The 19,289-nt window shown below is 34.7% G+C and overlaps 3 protein-coding genes across 3 annotated transcripts; 2 read left to right on the top strand and 1 right to left on the bottom strand.

Moving 5' to 3' along the window:
• The first annotated feature begins 2,273 nt into the window (after nt 1-2,273).
• On the top strand, nt 2,274-4,644 carry LOC7480030 (FCS-Like Zinc finger 8). Its single transcript, XM_002300798.4, has 3 exons — nt 2,274-3,117; nt 3,217-4,062; nt 4,286-4,644. The coding sequence occupies exons 2-3, from the start codon at nt 3,257-3,259 to the stop codon at nt 4,353-4,355; spliced, it is 876 nt and encodes a 291-aa protein (XP_002300834.3). The 5' UTR covers nt 2,274-3,117; nt 3,217-3,256; the 3' UTR covers nt 4,356-4,644.
• A 3,076-nt stretch (nt 4,645-7,720) lies between these two features.
• On the bottom strand, nt 7,721-10,528 carry LOC7480031 (uncharacterized). Its single transcript, XM_002302071.4, has 3 exons — nt 10,272-10,528; nt 8,130-10,141; nt 7,721-8,022 (listed from the first exon to the last, which is right to left on the bottom strand). Exon 2 carries the CDS (start codon nt 9,855-9,857, stop codon nt 9,195-9,197), a length of 663 nt encoding a protein of 220 aa, XP_002302107.1. The 5' UTR covers nt 9,858-10,141; nt 10,272-10,528; the 3' UTR covers nt 7,721-8,022; nt 8,130-9,194.
• A 4,904-nt stretch (nt 10,529-15,432) lies between these two features.
• On the top strand, nt 15,433-15,936 carry LOC7480691 (uncharacterized). Its single transcript, XM_024596194.2, has one exon. The coding sequence runs from the start codon at nt 15,433-15,435 to the stop codon at nt 15,934-15,936; it is 504 nt and encodes a 167-aa protein (XP_024451962.1).
• The last annotated feature ends 3,353 nt before the right edge of the window (nt 15,937-19,289 follow it).

Here is a 19,289-nt window from a genome sequence, read left to right on the forward strand (position 1 = left end):
TAGATCATAGTTTTTAGACCGGTCTGGTGGCGGCCCGGACTAAGATCCAAGTTTTAGATTTTGATCGGGTTACCGGGTTGTTCGGGTAAATTTTTTTATAAAAAAATCAAAACGATATCATTTTAGTAAAAGAACAAAAGTCAACGGGTTGCAACCGAGTTTTTAACCGGGTCTTGTCGAGTCAGCCGACTTGCTGAATTACATTGAATTTTTTTTCTCCTATTTTTTTTTAAATTCAATCTGGCTCTAGCTTTGGATTAATCTATCAAGACAGACCGGATTAGGTATAAACACTATGGTGCAGATACTACAAGAAAAATGATAATGGCGAGTGCATAATTCGAAGCAGAAGGTCAACATTGCTGGAAGCACTTGATTACAAACTTTTTTATTTTATTTTATTTTTATTTAATACAATGATGTCACTGATAGTTACCAATCGAGGGTAGAAAAAAAGCTAGCACAAAGGAGATGATCCAGTGGACAAGCTATGAAGATGAGACATGATGTCATTGGCGTGTTCTTCGGATGAGTGCGTTTATTTCTACATTCATGACTGGACACGAAGCCAAAAGGCATGAGCAAGAACAAAAATTGCCATCAAGGACAAGAATCGACGGTTTCTATGCCCATCTCGATTTAAAAAAAAAAAAAAAACTAGTTAAGTAATAAAAAAATTAAACAAACTAGTGTACTTTAAATAAAAATAACATGGCTAGCTCGTGACCAGAATCATCACAGCCCATTGATTTTATTTCTTTATTATTTATGACTAATTATACATGTAAGAGTATTAAATGTAAATTTATATTTGAAAAAACGCAGTTTAATAGATTACTTGATCAAAAAAATTAAAATAAAATAAAATAAAGGGGAAGGTAAAAACATGGGGCACTGAGACTCGGTTTACACTTCATTGTAATAGTTATTAAAGGACCATTCAAGGCTACAATTGTATTTTTTTTTTAATTTCTTAAGAACGGTATTATGATCAAATATCCTCAAAATCCAAGATTTATAACACTGAAAAAGAGGGGCATGACTGTCTTTTCATTTATACACGCACAATAATTTGACAACTTGGAATCACAAAATTTAAATAGTATGTTCAGGTCCTTTTGATCTTTTCCTTAAGTTTTGTGATTAATAGGGTAATTAAAGGTATTTTTATCTTTTATTATTAATTATAATTATTTAATTTGAAAAAGTTATTGACATGTGATAGAGCATGGGCGAACATGTGGTGTCTCCTAGTAGCATAGAATGCCTTCCTGTTTTATAACTGGAAGTGTTGTCGCGTCCTTTTCCTCTCTATTTAGTGCGTGTTGATGGTGGTGAAGCGACCTGTCACCGGTTAACTTTTTTTTTCTTTTTCCTACCCTGAAAAATATTTTAATTTCAATTTTAATTTTTTTAATTTTTAATTTATGTCCTTGACATTTTTATTAAAATCTTATTTGTTTTCAATTTAACCATTTAATTTTGTTTTGTCAAGTACAAATCCTTTTAATTTTGGTCATTTTTCTCTTGATTTCTAATTTTGTTTCCTTGATCATCTTAAAAAAAAGTTTTATTAGATTTTTTTTTCTTTACAATTTAACTCTCTAATCAAAATTTGTGTCTTGCCCTTTAATTTATTTTTTATATTGATTTTAACTCTTAATTTTTAATTGCTATTTTTTAATTTTAAATTTTTTTGTGTAATTGATTTTTTTTCTTTTATTTTGATCCTCATTCTTGTAAAGGACTATTTTTTTTTTTTAATTTTAGATCCTATGACTACAAAGATAAATGTGTTTAGGAGTTCTTTAGATATAACATATATATTGACGAAGCAGATTTGAGGTTGTAATTTATAACTCTAAAAGCTAATAGAAGCAAAATATTTTATTAATTGTTATTTTTTATGTAAATTTTAAGTTGAATGGATTGAAGATAATGTTTAAATTTGTCATACACCCAAAGCAAAATAATGATTAGGATAAAGGTAAAAGTTATTTAAATTTAATGACGAGTTTTTTTCAACATGTAAAGATTAATGCATGAGGTGTTTAAGAAAAGTTAATTTTTTTTTCTATTTAGTTTAGAAAATTAAATAATATACTTAACAATTTTATTTTTTTCTAGTTTGTTTAATATTTTTAATATTTATTTTATTTATTTTCAAGCTTCCTACTTTGTTTAACATGGTTTTTGGATTTGCATAGCAAAATGCTGGATTTTACCTCTGAGTCCCCAGCTAGGAAGGTGAGGAGGCTGCATTGTAACAAGTCACTGATTCTCTTTAACACGCTTCTCATTCTCTCTCTCAATTATCTTCTTTCTTTAAAAGGGGCATCCTCAAGGCTGTTTTGTCTTTTAAGGGAAGAACTTTTCTTTTTACAGCTTTCTTTGCCTTCGCAAGTCTGCAAATTTGTGGCGATCTTGTGGGGTTGAAGTGAATAAAGGAGGAACTGAGAAAGTGAAACTGATGCCAACCCAAGAATGAAAACCCACCAATAGTTGAAAGTAGAGAGGATGCCGTAGCTTTCCTCACTTTATTTTTTGCTTTATAGTGATGATTGCTTGTTTTCGTTTTCATGGGGATTTGAAAAAATCCAAAAACATTTTAACCGTTCTTCCAGAAACAACTTAGTTTCGAGTACATAGAGATACATTAGTACCACTGCTTTTTCTGTAAATGACTATCGGGCTGTTCTTCATGTCTGCTGCAGATCATGTGGCTTGCATGCGACCCCATTAAGATGGGGAATTGATTCCTGTTCTAGTTGAGATAAGAAAAAAAAACTAGGACAAAAGACAAGAGCTGGAGGGAAAACATCGGTTTTTCTCTTGTCTTTTTAGTGTTCAGTCATGGAGGCTACAGAGATTTAGGAGTTAGTTTCTAGTCCCAATAGAGCGTGTGGTGTCAGTTTTTTTTTTCTTTTCTTCTGGTTTCTGTGATTTGGACTGTGGATAGCTAGATAGCAAGCTTTTGCGTTAGTTTTTCGGGAGGAAAAAAAAGGGATTGTTTTTTCGTTCTTTCTTTTGAAGCCTCTATAGGTAGTTCTTGTGCCTATCACTTGCAGCAATTTTCGGTGATCGCTTGGATCGTATTTAACCCTCCAATCATTTCAGGTGAGAAGTAATCCTATCTTCAATATATCTAGTATGGTACTCTTCTTCATATTGGTAAATGTTAAACTAATTTCCTTAATCTTCGTTTTCTTTCGGCAGTGAATTTGGGGTGCTGAGAAACATCTAATACGAGGTAGGTATGCTGAGGAATAGATCTAGAGCTGTGACCAGCAAGCAAACTTTAATGACTGATCACAATAGTGCTCAATCAACTTCCAATCAGAATTGCACAAAGCCAACAACATCTTTTCTCGTTTCTCCAAGGTTCAAAGCTTTCACCTTTAAGGGTCTCCCTGAAGCTGAACCCGTGATGAGTCCAACTTCAATTCTTGACACTACTAAACCATTCTTCCCTTTCAAAACCCCCTTTTCTAATGTCATAAACCAACCTAAATCCCCTAAAGTTTTCTCAGAGTACAAACACTCATGGGACAAATCAGACTCAAAGGGCATTGGTCTTGCACTTATTGATGATACACCAAGCTGTGGCAAAGTATCCATCAAAGAGAACGAAAACCATTTTTCTAAACCCAGTAACAGAACGGTCTTGTTTGGCACCAAGCTCAGAGTTCAAATCCCACCACAGCCAAATTCTATACTATTTCCAGTCGAGTCACCTAAATCTCCAGGCGACTTTGGAATTGAGACCTCCAGGAACTCACAATTCTCTGCATCTCCTTCAGTCCATTCTGGCATCCAATCAAAGGATTCTCCTCGGGTGTTCACGGGATGCATATCAATTAGTGAAATGGAGCTCTCTGAAGACTATACATGTGTCATAACTCATGGGCCTAATCCAACGACCACTCATATTTTTGATAACTGCGTTGTGGAGAATTGTTACTCTTTATCGGATATGTCCAAATCTGAGCCCAGGAGTTTCCTTAGCTCCTGTTACACTTGCAAGAAGAATCTTCAACAGAAAAATGACATTTACATCTACAGGTTGGGGCCGTTTTCTTTCTTTTAAAAGATGCAACTTGTCTCTCTCCCTTTTATGCCGTTGCTAAGTTCAGTTTGAAAGACCTACTAGTCTCCAAAAAGAACTGCTTTTAGTATTCTCATCTGATTTTTATCATATTCTTTTCTAGTCCACTTAACTAATATCTCTGACCCAAATTAACCACTGCCACTATGGGCCTAATTGTCTATTATCCTTTCAATGCAGAGGTGAAAAAGCTTTCTGCAGTCAGGAATGCCGTTACCAAGAAATGTTATTAGATGAAATAGAGACTTGAGAAGTTGAAAGACGCTTCGGGAAAAAAGTTCTTGACATTTTGTCCTGCGTCACAGCTCTCAAAAGTTGATGAAAACATAGCATACCATGTCAGTTTGGCCATTCTTCATTATGCTCAGTTGAGAACGATTGATTATGCTCAAATTGGGTGCTATTTCCTTCTCCTTCTCCTTTTTTTTTTTACCTTCTCATCTGCATATAGAGATAAAGAGAGGGTGAGATACTGTTGCAGAGTGGATTTTGTTGTCTATTAAGATCATTGCTAATTAATTTGATTGCTTAGTTTTCTCTTTTGGCTCTCTGTGGATGATGATGATGTATGGTGACTGAAAAGCTGTCTACAACTATTTATTCTCTTACCCTCTCTAACATACATCAATCAATCACGATACATTACTGAGGTTGTCCGAGTATTTCACCGAGGAAGATTCTCAACCTGTGGGTTATTACTTCTTATCCTCTCGGCCCGTTTAATATTGTTAGCCTGTTTAGTATTGTTTCCGTGTTTTTTATTTATTTTTATTTTTTTAATTTTAAATATTTTTTTATGTTTTTAAATTATTTTGATATGATAATATTAAAAATAAATTTTAAAAAATAAAAAATAATTTTTAACCTGTTTTTGTTGATAAGCATGAATATTAGTTGAAAACTAAAACTGACCTTTTCAAATCGGTAGATACAAAATCAGGTCTTTTTCCCAACCAATACTTGATTAACCAAACAATAATAACGTGAACTAGTTGAAAACTTGGATAAGTAGGCGCACAATTTTCGCTTCCAACTTATAATTTAATTGATGAGATAATTGTAAGTTGTGTCATGCATAGTTATTATAAGAATCGATTTAGAAACTTGTTCGATTTGAGATTTGAGTTGGTAAATCCATCCGAGCTTTGATTATTTTAAAAGAAATTGACATAATTTAAAAGTATTTTTATTTAAAAAATAAAAAAATATTGTTTTGATAAAAAAATCAAGTTTTTCACCAACCCGATCTTATTAAGAGTTACTCGGCTTTTTATAACTTGTTGTCAAGTGATCCAAGATTAAAATTATGCATTCTTTGGCGAAATTTAGGAGAGGAATTTGCTGGAAATATATCTTGTCGATGCATCTCTCTTTATGTATCCCAACTCGACCAATGAGCAACAACTACTTAGGAAGGGTTATACGAGTTAGAAAGCGAAACAACACTGGTCCCAGACGATTGTGTACTTGATCAAACATTAATTATACTCTTCTCATGACAAAAACAAATGGACTTCGACAAATAAGGAAGATGATCAAGAGTCAAATGAACTGAAGTCTTCGTGCACCTTATTATCTTCTTCGTTTTACACTTATAATATAGCTTTTTGCACACGTGATGTAGCCAATTAGGCCGTCATAAAAAATTATTAAAAAAGCTATCCAGTCCACAAGTTTTACGTCCATTTTCTGTGGCGGCGTTTGTTTTCAAGTCAAATTAAAACGGCGAGCTGCCACTTCTTTCTTCTCTGATTCTCGTTTCACCGAGGAGGGGAGAGGACAGATTATGAACATTCACATATTTCCATGTTTCTCTATAAAAAATGAAGCAAATGTGACCACGTACATGGCTAATCTAGTGTGAACATAGAGATTCAATGAACTGGTAAAGGATGCCAGTGCACCATTGCAGAGCAAAGCCAGAATGAAAAAAGGAGTTTAAGTTTCTAAAAGAAACTGTCCTCTTAAGAATTGATAGTCGTAGTAAACGTTTAAATTGTCGAGCTTGGAAAGGCTGTGGAACGGACCAGTGCTACTAGCCTGCCCAGTTGTAAGCACTTGAGCAGCGAGGGGTATAAGAAGAAAAAAGAAGAATCATAACCCGTCTGGAAATAAAAAGGAACGAAAAATAAAGGGAAAAAAGCAGTAAAAAGAAACATGGAGGATGAGCTCAGAGCTCAACGGCCAGCTACTGTGTGTGTGGCGAGAGTGAGAAATAAGGTCTAGACGCTTTCGTGCTTGGTTGATTATATGTTTTTGACGGAAGGAGGCTTTTGATGGTGCCGACTGAAATTCTAAGGATTGTTAGCGGACTTGAGCCTCGCCAAACACCAAAGAAACAGGGTAAGAGAAGCATCATTATCGCCAACTTATGTTCAGTAAACACTGGTTGAAATCCTGATGAACGCTGAGAGATTCTATAAGCCTTCCCACGATCAATAGCTGATGTCTTTTACTGTAGCTCACATCAAAGTTGACCATTATTTTGGCCTTGATTGCAACATTTAAGATTTCAATATGTACTTCACCATTGATGTTTACTGCATACCTCATCTCATCATAAAAAAATAAAAGAAGTGAGATTTCAAATAAATGAAGGAAAACCCTATAACTGAAGAAAACCATTAGAAACCTACCAAGCTGATTAGCAAGTGAAGCATGGGCAACAAATGGCTAGCACATTATCATGAAAACCTCCCTTTTATTTTCCACACAACAAATCAGGCTTCATTTTTTTGCATGCACATTATCATGTAAAATCTTGATGTTATACGTGTACAGCTAACACATTTTCATGAACAGCTCTGACCACTGAAACAAACTCTCACGAAAGCGCCATTAAATCTGTTGACAATGTATATATCCTGGCAAAGGAACTTCTTAACAATTTCCATCCAGACACTAATTCACGTTTTACTATAGCTAATAAAAGATTGTGATAAGGTGTCCCTGCTAAACCGAAATTGAACCCCAGTGGCTGTGGTGTAGCCCCGTATCAAATAGACGCTATATGGTGATAGCAAAAATAAATATAAATTATTTTGATATATTTTAAGCAAAAAAATACACTTTTTAAAACACACCATCAAAAATACCAAACCCACTTAGCAGATTGCCAAGAAGTGTCACGACGAAGCAGGGCAACGAAAGTTATCAAGGGACAATGGTTCAGTGAAACTAGTTTATTTCTTACATGCCCGCATGTTTTCATTTGGGTTTACAATTTAAGTACTCGTAAAAAATGACAGACTCTGAAATCTAACAAATGTTCGTATTGTGAAACCTGTGCATGAGAATTTCTTTTTGGAGAGAAACTTAAGGAGACCGCGTTATTTTGCAGGGCAAATACAAAACAGCAAAAGGAGAAAAAGCTAGGAATGTTATGGTGCCAGAAAGAAATGATTATGGATGCACATTAAAATGGAAGATACCAAGATCGTAGTTCAAATATAGTAAACTTCAATCAAGAAACGCTATCCAAGAACAAACCGTGATGGCCATTTATCTAAAACTGCACTCAATACTAGTTTGGGTCGAGACAAACTCATGCAAAAGCATCCAACCAATTGTACCCTTCAATATATCCATAATATAATTTTGATAACAAAAATCAGCTTCATCCAAACACAAGAAAGAAACGATGCAATAAACTTTGATACATTGAAGTCTGGATACATAATGACATTGTAAACACGACATTGGTCCAACAGCACGCATAACTCGACTAATGAAAGGGGCTCCTGGTAACACAAGACAAACAGCAAGACACATGTTGCACTAAAGTCTTGGTCACAAGTGACAAGAAATAGAAAACACGTATGGATGAACCCTAATAAGACTTAACTTTTAGGACTACATCTATCACGAACATGTCCTCCTACAACTGCCTCCTGATATGTTCTTGGACAAGCAGCTGCCTGGAACACACATGTTGAGTAAACATCAGTAACAATCAATTGATATTTAAAAAACAATATAATTTACGTTGTCAAAGCATTCAAGATGAAGACTGGTAGACTATTACCTTGGCTTGGCGTGGTCGACAATCTCCAAGGAATATACACATCATCGTTGGCAAATAAGAGGCCCTATTACCTGCTCAGAATAACAAGAAACTGATAGGCTTGCAGCAGGACAGAGCAACACGGATAGGATTGATCTTAGAAGACCAAAGGAGCAGAAGACACTAACAACTGTTTTCAGTTCCTCTTTCCACTTTTCCCTCTTAAAAAACAGAAAAGATGGCCAAGGAGAAACAGCACCCATGCAGGGTGTGCAAGGAGTTAGAGCTAACTAAAGATGAAATGGTGTACAGGGAATTGGAGCTACTTAGAGAAGAAAGAAAGAAATGGTGAATATTTATATAAGAGGAGTTGATTGTTGAGAGGTGCTGAAGCAAGGAAACGGTCACAAGAAAACAGATCATCTATGTTGCCAATTGAGGCAATTCTATACTAGGAATCTAAGAGGCTAATTAATGATAGCAGTTGAAAGTGTAGTTGGAAAAAGGTGGAATTGAAACAACGAAAAGAAAGTCAAGATATGAAAATAAGACAGAAACCTACGGAACTACAAGACTAATCAAAGTCGCAATGCAGTATATACATTGTGTTTGATGCTATAGGTCTAAATTCTACTCGAGCTAGAGTAGAGCTAATAAACATCCCACAAGGAGATTATGCAAATAGATTTGCATCGTTAGGGCATGATAGAATTGAAAATAGTAAGTTGCCCCGTCCCTCTGAAGAAATGACATTCTCTTTAACTTCATTTTAAGTTCCCTTCTGCTTCTCGAAAGTATTGGAGTCAGCTTCCATCCGCTTCACATTGTCCAAATTACAATTAACCTGCCTCATCTTAGCTCCAAAGTCATGTACTTGGTAAGCCTGCCTGCTTGCCTTGCTACCAGATCACTACAGGTCACAAATCAGTTTCTCAGTGTAACATCAGAAATTATTGACCCACCAAGCCAGGACTGTTTCCGCCGCCACCAAAAACTAAAGAAACCGACACTACTGGCTGCTTTATTCATCTATATACATCTACCACTGAAATTCACTATTTACAGGAGCAAAAGGCCCCTTAAGCTTCACTCATCCGCCACATCAAGGTTGAGAATGCGACGCAGAGTCTTTGTCGCAGAGTCAGCACTAAGAAACAAATCTTTCATAGATGGGCTATGCTCCCTAGAAGGAGAAGCTGGTGCAGACTTGGCAGTTGGCTGCACATTAAAATCAGTACCATGGTTCACAGGTAAATCAAGGGACACTGTTCGCTTTGGTGGCCTCATTGAGAACTTGGGAATCGGCAAAGAACTAGGTGGTGGAGAATTCGAATACGCCGGACCAGCCCAACGCTCCGAGAAGGGTAAATTCTCATTCCCAAAACCCATGTCCTCATAAAAAGATGTCTCCTTTCTAGGAACTGTGACATTAATGGTTATGGGAGAGCTTTTCGAAATGGTCTTAAAGTTACCATTGTCAACAGGATGAGAATTAAATTGAGACTTAATAGCAGGTGGTGGTGTTTTTGGAGAGTTAGAAGTGGGAGGAACATGGCTGGTGATTTTGGTTACAGTGGTAGTGGAAGCCTGAAATGGGGTTGGGAGTATCCCGTCCCTGGATTGAAAAGTCCTGCAATTGATATCCTTAAAGTGCTTAGAAGGTGAAGTCCCAAATTTAGCAGGCCCATTTGACCTAACTTTGGTGTAGTACTGATTCCTGTGTTGAGCCACAACAACAAGCGTCTCCATAATTTGAAATGCTCACCAATTCAGCTGCTGTACTCTTTCAGCTAAAACCCAATTCTAACAAAATCCCTCTAAAAATCAAAACTTCTACGATTAAATCTGAAGCAAATTCACAGCGAAAGTTCTAGATCTCCTCCATGACAAATCCAAATCAAGCATCACAAGATTCAAAGCCAGCTTATAACAAAAATAAAAATATATTCAGAACCTGATTAGATAAGATCAAAACGGATCGGATCGGAGTCCTCTCCCAGTTAGAAACAAAGATCACAAACCCCTTCACCAAGCTGTAAAAAACGCAGCATGAGTCGCATCAGAAAGATAAACCAAAAACCGTACTTGAAACTCGAAAAAGACAACAACTTCACCATAATCTCAACAACAAAGTGAAACAAGACAAAGAGTAAATCAACTCACCGGTTAAAGACACTATATCAGTGACAAAGCTCAAAGAGAGAACATGGAGATCCAAAGGGAAACAGAGTTTGATTGTTATCGTGCTAATTTTGGGCTGGTTTTTTGCTTTCCGTAGAGCGGGGAAGGGGGAGGGGGAGGAAGAGACCGAGTGGGCAGTCAAGAAATGAAGGAAGGAGACAGAATCCACGGATCTGAAATGACTCTCCAGAGTATTTTACACACCTGCTTACTTTCTTCCTCTGTGAGATAGAGAGTAGGCAGACACTGTAAGGTTTGGTAAGTAGGCATGGTTTCGAACTGATTTACGAGAATGACATTACGGATTTTTGAGTCTTTAATTGGATGATTATTACTCGCTTGATGACTATCTTGCCCTTTCGACTCTTGGATTTCTGTACCTTTTCTTTTGGGTCTTTTCTTGGTGATGGAAAATTCGACCTTCTCTTGCAAGGTTTTTTAATTTAGTTGCATGAATAAATAATAAGAGACGGTGGTGATAAAAAAATAAAAAAAAATATATATATATATATATATATATATTAAAACTTAACAATTTATTTTAAATTTATATTTATTTTATACCTATTTTTGTTTTTTTAATATTTATTTATCATGAGACATTAACCAAATTAAATACAATCTTTCAATTATTTTTACTTTTAATTTTAGTTTTGGAATCAAACACAAGAGTTGTTTAATCCGTATAAAAATATAAAAATATGATGTTGAATGGAAGATATTAGATTTGACTTATAATATATTATTTAAAAAGTAGAAAGCAATCTTCTTGATACTTGAGATTTATTAGTTAATTAACTTTGTGATGTGATTTTTATTCCGGTGTTAACTTTGCTTCAAATCACAATAATATATCTATCACGTTAATGCTATTTTAACAATTACGAAATAATTTGTTTTATTTTATAAGATAAGAAAATAAAAATAACATACTGGTTTCTTATATTTGCTTTGTTATTGTTTTTTTAACAATTATCTTTCATGTTTATCTTCTTTAAGCTAATGGATCTCTCATTTTAATTTTTATATATAATTCTTCAATGTATTTAAAAATAGAAGTGTGAAATGATTCAACAAGCAGAAAATAATAAATGCATTGTTTTGTAAACGTGCTGAGAATTTGCACCTCCCTTGCGTGCAAGAATTCAAATTCATAAAATCATGAGGGGTGTAGTTTAACTTATAGATTATAGGTTTGCTCTTTAGAGATTATCAATTTGAGTTTTATAAATTTCAGGGCTATTAGAGGCTTGTTAAAAGTAGTTGTATTATGATTAAAATATGTTTAATAAATCCCTATTGTTAAGAGATAGTTTGTTGTTTTTTGACATGTTCATTTGCTAGTATACCACACGTCTAGAAAGCTATTATGTGGGCTGCATATTTTTTATATTTTTATTACTGTAAAGGCTATTTAAAGATCAACTCTCAGATTCAATAAGATAAAAGTTTTATCATCTTGATCATTTAAATTCTTAACCAGGCTTATATAATCATTAATTTTAGAACTTATAAAATTAATCAAGATATATAAATTTACTCGAATACTTATATTAAAAATAAAAAATACGAATAGTAGAGAACAAAAACTTTTTGACCGAAGACGAGGAAAGTAAAGTATATCAACTCCCTTTCGGCGTCCCCTGAAAGAAGGATATTTCAGCCATTTTACCCTCCCAATATTAAATTATCCCAAAAAAATATATCGCCCGGGCATATATGTAAAGGAAAAGAGCGCATGTGTTGGGACCCACAAAAGCCATGCCCAAGATCGAGTTGGTCCCCGAGCATCAGGACAAGAGGATAGAGATAAAAAGGTTAGTGGGTGCATAGTGGCAATAGCCATGGGCTTGGACTCCGAACGCAATCCATGTCCCCACTTCCAGGTGTCTGTTTCCGGGGGACTAGACCTGGTTCCTTCCGTTGCAGGCAGCCGGTTGATAAAAAGGTGGTAAAGAATAAAGAGAGGCCAGTGAGGAGGTTCTTTGCTTGGTGGCCTTGGAAAGCAAGTCCAAGAAGAACGTTTTGATTCATCTTCAAGATTGCACGCCGAAAGGGATGCCGAACACACCCTTGCTTTAAGATGCCAGATTCCGGTTCCCCAGAAAACCATCAAATTGCCTTCAATGAGAAATTTCATCTGTCCAGCGTGGTCCAGACGTGATGAATTTCCAACAAATATAAAGAATATATCTTGATTCTTTATCTGGAAGGAACTAGTTGAGCCACTTTCTTGATTTCCAAATCGAATTTTATCCACTCATGCATCACAGCATGGGAGGCAGAAGGCCTGGAATACTTCGTGCATGTATCAGCTACTTTCACTCCTTTATTTTAGTTGAGAGTTGAGACGAGGAGAGTGGAAAATGCACGAGAATATAAATAAATTAGTAGGATGTCCAGTTGGGTAGATTTTGATTTATCGCTTATTTATAAATAAGTATTATTTATTTATTTATTATCGTATTAATAATTGGATGATTTAAATTTATTTTATATTACATTCAATTTTAATGATCAACTCTTATTTATTTTTTAAATCAATATTACATTATTTCAGAGTTTTATTAGTGAGAATTGAATTGAAATATAATAAGATTTAAACGATTTATAATTTAGCTCTCGTATTATCATTAATTTTTAAATAATTTAAGGGATCCATGATAGTTGATTTATCATTTATAAAAAACTTCTTTATTTCTAATCATCTTAGCATTCTATTAGTTTGAGTAGGAAAAAAAAAAAAAACAGGAAGAGAAATGGGTCGGCTAGATAAAAAAATTCTACGGGCCATGACAGCCAGCCGGACTTTTTAACACCGAGCTATCGGTGCAGTCACCAGAACGGAACAAGGCTGGTCTTTCTCCTCGTCCAACGACAGAGATTGACAAATGCCTTCCAGTTGGGCTTGCGAATTGGGCTTCAAAGCATGACGTGCCCACACACACGGATCCAACTTTTGAGCATGGGTTTACAAGCCCGAACATACATGCGCCCACATACTTTTTTCTTAGTTTTTTTTTTTTTAACTCCAAATGATCAACAGTGATTTTACATGTATTTTGTTTTTTTTTTAAATATTAGAATATAAAATAGTCTATATAACTATTGATAATATTTTTCTCATCTTATAAAATCCTATACAATTACATATTGAGGTGTTTACTTAAAAAACATATCGAGAATCAATTTTTATTATGGGTGAACAAAAAAACCGAGAAAACTGATTAAACTGAGAAAACTGGAAAAAAAATAACTGAAAAAACCGAACCGTGAAAAAAAAAACGATTAAACCGATTAAAATTTTAAAAAACCGACCGGTTCGGTTTCGGTTTTATAAGCCTGAAACCGAAAAAACCGAACCGAATCCAAACTGAAAAAAATCAGAAAAAACCGAGCCAAACAGGAAAAACCGAGCCAAAATAAAAAAAACGAGCCAAAACCGAGCCAAACTGGTTTTTGTAAAAAAAACAGAACCGAACCGAACCGAAACCGGTCAGTTTGAACCGGTTTCGTTTTTTTTTTTAAAAAAAAATTTGGTTTGGTTACTTTTTTTTTTATAAAAATCAAATCGAACCGAAAATAATCACCCCTAACTTTTATACATGAAGATTAATTTTTTTTTCCTAAATATGAGACAATAATCTATATTTGGAGTTATGCATCCACGATTTTTTTTCCTTCATAATTCATGCTAGTGTACCATCAATAAGCAAATCCACTCACGTAGTACGTACCATCAAATACTAAATTTAAAAGAAAAGTTAATAACTATTTCTATTAATTTCAAAGAAAAGTTAATAAAAATCTTTGTGTGCGTGGATATATTGATTAGCAATTGCTAGACAAGGGCAATTTTGTTTTGTTAAATTACACTTAGTATTATAATATTAACCATGTAGTAACAAAATACGAAAGAGATATTAATCGAATATATAAAAAGTAATGAATAAGGACGAATTCATTCAGCCAACAGAAATTTCGATGTTCCTGGCTAACTGGCTTCATCAGGCGCGGCAGGAAGCTTCCTTCGCTGTCCCGAGCAGCCTCACAGATCACAATCCATTCGAAAATTGCAAATTGTATATACATGGATGATTGGATGGAAACGTGAATTTAAGAAAACTTTTGATAGGATAAAGCGAATACAATTTAAACGTTTAGATAAACCGCAAACCTACAACGCAAGTTTTTTTTTTATTATTAATATTAACATAAATATTTGGATAAGCTTCCGTCATCTTAATTAATTTCAGGAGTCTTGAAATTAACGATTGTATAAATCTCCAATAACCCTGGAATTTATAAAACTCAAACTGGTGACCTCTACATAACAAAACTAGAACCTAACTAGTTAAGCTACAACTCTCATGATTAACACACCTACCTATTTATTTTAAACCATCCTAACTCAATTTCTACAAAAATCTGTTGTGACATATTTCATTAATTTATTAGGCTAAGTTTATCTTATTAAGATTATAAATTTAAAAATATTTATTCAATTAATATACAACTGATGCTATTAAAAATTATAATTTTTTATTATAATTTTTAAATTATAATTACAAAAACTACTAAATTTCAAACACATATTTTTTATAAGGTGATTATTAAAATAAAAATACATCAAAATAAATATTTTTTAAATTTTATTTTTATTTTTAATATCATATCAAAACCATAAAAAAAATATTAATTTAAAAATAAAAAGTTTTTAAAAAAACATAAAAAAACAGAAGCGAAATTATTACAAACACCCCTTAATCTCGGTTAGCACTAGCACGTCGAAGATTGGTTCCTCCGTCCAATAGAGTACAGACTACAGTCTAACACTGCACTATTCTGTTGCTACAGTAGAAAATCTGAACCACAGAATTACATCTACTCTCATCGCTGATTCTGGAGTTTTATGTAACGGCAGAGCTAGATAGCCACGTGGTAAACTTTCACTGGTCCTCAATCTTTGTCTGCAACCAAAGGGTCCCATACCGCAAGCGCCTTCAAAAAGACCTTCTCTGCTCTTCCATCTCTGCCAAAGATCCCTTCTTGTTTTCCAATTCTTGATTTTCTCACCATTAAGACTTTCTCAGAGCAAGAAACCCTGAATTAATTTCTTCTTGCTATCAAAACTTCTCAACAAATGAAGGTCCACCCAACTCCAAAGAAGAGAAGCATTACCACCACCCAATACAACGATGCTTCTCGCACCCACACCCCAAACGCAAAGAAGCTAAAAAGACTCCCTCACGTATTTGCTAGAGTACTGGAACTTCCATTCCACTCAGATACTGACGTTTTGGTCCAAGAAACTCCAGATTCTTTCCGTTTCGTGGCAAACAGTGAGAACATAACCATTCCCGATGATTATCAAGCCCGCGTAGTTGAGATATTTCCAGGGCTGACAAAGATCGTGGTAATTAAAGAAACAGACAGCGGTGATCATTATCCTTCCATGGATGAACTTGAAATCGACACGTGGAGGTGTCGGCTCCCGGCCACGGTGCGCCCGGAGATGGCGAGTGCAAGGTGTATTGAAGGACAGTTGGTTGTTACTGTTCCAAAGACCCTGAATTTGGAGAATTTTGCTGGTGGGCAAAATGTTGATGACGAAGCAAATATAAGTTGGCTTGATGGATTGCTTTGACTTCTGTTCTATGTTAGGATTGCCGGAGATCACTTGATGTCATCATGATTTTTAATAAATGTAGAGTTCAACGTGTAGAATAAAGGTTCTGTTGATCAGGGTTGAACTTTTTGTTAAGATCTTGAATAAAAGCATGTTCTGCATTGGTTAATTGCGCAAGTCTCTCAAACAGTCATGACTCCGCATCGTCACGGTTTCTTCAATCCCGGGAGATCCCGGTTTTTGCCTCTCTCTTTTTTTTTTCCACTCGAAAAAAAGTTATTTTACGAAGACTCAAAATATTTTGTTAAGAATTAAAATCTAATAAAATGAATTTGAGAAACAACATATTTAAAGAATTTAAATTTGATAATCAGTCAAATTTAATGTAGCTTGGATTTAGCGGATCCTAAAAATTTATGTTTGGCTATCAGCTAAGTTCAAGATAGTGTAGGTCTGACAAACATTACAGATTCAAAGAACTAGGACTTGACAATCACCTAAGTCCAAGATAGTGTGGGTGTGACAAACATGTCAAACCTAAAGAGTTTGGACTTGACAATCAGTCAAGTCCGAAATAACGCGGGTCTGACAAACATGTCAGGCCCAATAAATACCCTTTGAACCATTCAGTTAAGAGTTCATAACTTTTTATCTCATAAAATAAACTCTTATAGATTTCAGAGCATTAACCCACTTAAAACTCAAGAACAAACATTTTTATTCCTTGAATATATGGCTCTTTTAAGTCATTTATTGCCTTAAGACATCTATTGCATTTCCTATATATACTGACCTTAAAATTGAAGAATATTTAAGTCCCCTCGATTGGGATTGTCTTTGCAGGTACTTAAGATTTGTCATAAGCCTGTAATTCCTTAGACTAAAAAGAAAAAATCTAAGTACTTAAACATATTGATTAACCATTATCTCAAACACTAAATAACATATTATTTACATATCTTGGATTTTGGGACATTATTAGAGGCGCCATCTATGGGAAATACATTTAAAAAGTCATATATAACTTTATCGTTTAACTGTTTTTCTCTAATTATCATTATCAATGGTAGATAATCGGGACACTCTTGTAATAGGACTAGTTATTGATCTCCTGTAAAGCCAATCCTTCAACAACTCATGAAACAAATATAGCTTCTTACCCGAACAAGCATGGGAAATCAACAAGTGAGAGAAAATCCACCTCCACGTATCTCAGCTTCTCCTCAACAAGTTGTTGTATCTCACCACTCACCTCCACGATAGGAAGCTCCACCTAGTGTCCATAAAAGATTACATTATCCAGGAGAATGCAGATAAAATGATCCAATAGAAGGCCTTCAACCTCATGGCTCATCGAACCATTCAATGAGCATACACGCTCTTATGATGCTTGGGCATGAAGTGCTTTTTCTAGGTGTCCATCTAGGCAACGTAAGAAAAAAATTGTTCGTCCATACCCATCCTACACTAGAGACTTCAAATTCCCCTGAACCCGATAGGTGTAGGAGTGACAAATAGCTAGAAGAAGGACTCATCCAAAAGAATGTCTACACTCCTCATCGGATCAGAGATTTTCCTCTATCCAGACATGTGTTGAACACCCACATACTTAGAGACTACATCACCACCAAAATGACAATAGATAATTATAATGAGCTTATAAATCCTAGAAAACATATAAAAAATATACGCAGCAGTTTAGAGCTAGTTACTTACGACAACCATGTTATATACAAGATCCTCCTTGTGACCTTCAAAGGTTCAGTAAAAGCATGATACAACAATCTAAAACCAGGTTCAGTTGCCAGCTTCAATGACCTCTGTGCCAAGTTGATGACATGTTTCAGTACAAGTATTCCAATTAAAAAGAGTTACATCGAACTCTTTGAAATCACCTAAGCGGAGGATGAGTCTACAAGGGCATATCTTAAGAGATTCAATGAGGAAATGCTTAAGGTTAAAGACTTCATCGAACCGGTAACTTTAGAAGCCTTTATAAATGGGGTGAGGGAAAAAAAATCTTGTGGATAGAGTTATACGCCCTACCAAATAGAAGGTTATAAAAGGTAAAAAAAAGCCATGAAGAGCCACATTCGAGTAAAGAAGGCAAGCACATTGAGCCATAATCCTCCTTATTTTACCAGAGACAAATAACCATAAAGGTTCCCAAAACAAGGTCGCTCGCCCAAGCGAGACTGCTATCACAAAAGAGACAACAATCTCAAGATGAGTTAGAAGAAACTGCTTAGGGAACATTTCGGTTATCATGAAGCACATATTTCTCCATTGAACACCTCTCTCGTTTAAGTCCTTGCAGCCATCAAAGGTAAAGAGTTTGTTCAATGTCCTTTGCCAATGAAGTCTCCTTCTAGTACACACATATATAAAAAGTATTGTCTTTTTCACTTAGACAAAGGACATGACACTGAAGACTGTTATGTCTTAAAAAACAAAATTGAAAGGCTGATAGTTAAGGGCTACCTTCATCAAGTTCTAAATAAGGATTTTTGTTGTGAGCGGAACAGAGAAGAGCATAGTCAATCTCCTACAGCTTTACTTGAGATCAATGTAATCTTAGGGGGAACCTCTGCATTGATGATTTTAACAATAAAAAGAAAAAGTATGAGAAACAAGTCCTCACCACTACTAGATCGTTGGTTCAATGGCACAAGCCAATAGCTTTTACTCCTGAAGATGGAGAATGAGTGACTTTTCCAAATGTGGACATTCTAGTCATTTCCATCATTATCTCAAACCACATAGTACATCGGGTATTAATAGATGATGACAGTGCAATTAACATTCTTTTCACAGCAGTTATGGTCCAAAAAAGAATCCCCTCTTCAAAACTGACTCTGATAAAAACTCCCTTCATTACATGTTGCATTAAGCATCCCTTTGAAATGTGTTTTCCTCTAGCAAAGTTTCATGGTGATTGTTATGTCATTGACTTATAATGTCATTTTAGGAAGACCATTTCTACATCAAATGAATGTCGTTATCAGTACCCAATAAACATCTAATCTTTTGTTAGTTTTTAAGAGAAAAAAAACTCGAGTCAATCGGGTTAACACGCCAGACTTGTGATCCATGTCATAAGAGTGAGATAACACAATAAAAAACAAATATAATATTAAAGAGTTTTTTTTTTAAAATAAGCATTGACTAAAAAATCAAAGAAAAAAAATATTATTACAATGAATAATGCTTTGTAAGGAGGGTTATAGTGTAAACCATGCATCTTTTATTTTTATTTTTATTTTTGTTAATTGGATTTGTTTAGAAGATGTTTGAAATTATGATGCATAGTGCTTTTTAAAATAACTTTTTGCTTAGAAATGTATCAAAAGAAAAAAAAATTTAGATTTTGT

Source organism: Populus trichocarpa, chromosome 2 (assembly GCF_000002775.5).
Source record: "Populus trichocarpa isolate Nisqually-1 chromosome 2, P.trichocarpa_v4.1, whole genome shotgun sequence".
Lineage (NCBI taxonomy): Eukaryota > Viridiplantae > Streptophyta > Magnoliopsida > Malpighiales > Salicaceae > Populus > Populus trichocarpa.

Excerpts from the sequence above, each read along its gene's own strand:
- LOC7480030 (XM_002300798.4), top strand. The coding sequence starts at position 3,257 with ATGCTGAGGAATAGATCTAGAGCTGTGACCAGCAAGCAAACTTTAATG. Across the intron at positions 4,063-4,285 it reads AATGACATTTACATCTACAG|AGGTGAAAAAGCTTTCTGCA; the intron begins GTTGGGGCCGTT and ends CTTTCAATGCAG.
- LOC7480031 (XM_002302071.4), bottom strand. The coding sequence starts at position 9,857 with ATGGAGACGCTTGTTGTTGTGGCTCAACACAGGAATCAGTACTACACC.
- LOC7480691 (XM_024596194.2), top strand. The coding sequence starts at position 15,433 with ATGAAGGTCCACCCAACTCCAAAGAAGAGAAGCATTACCACCACCCAA.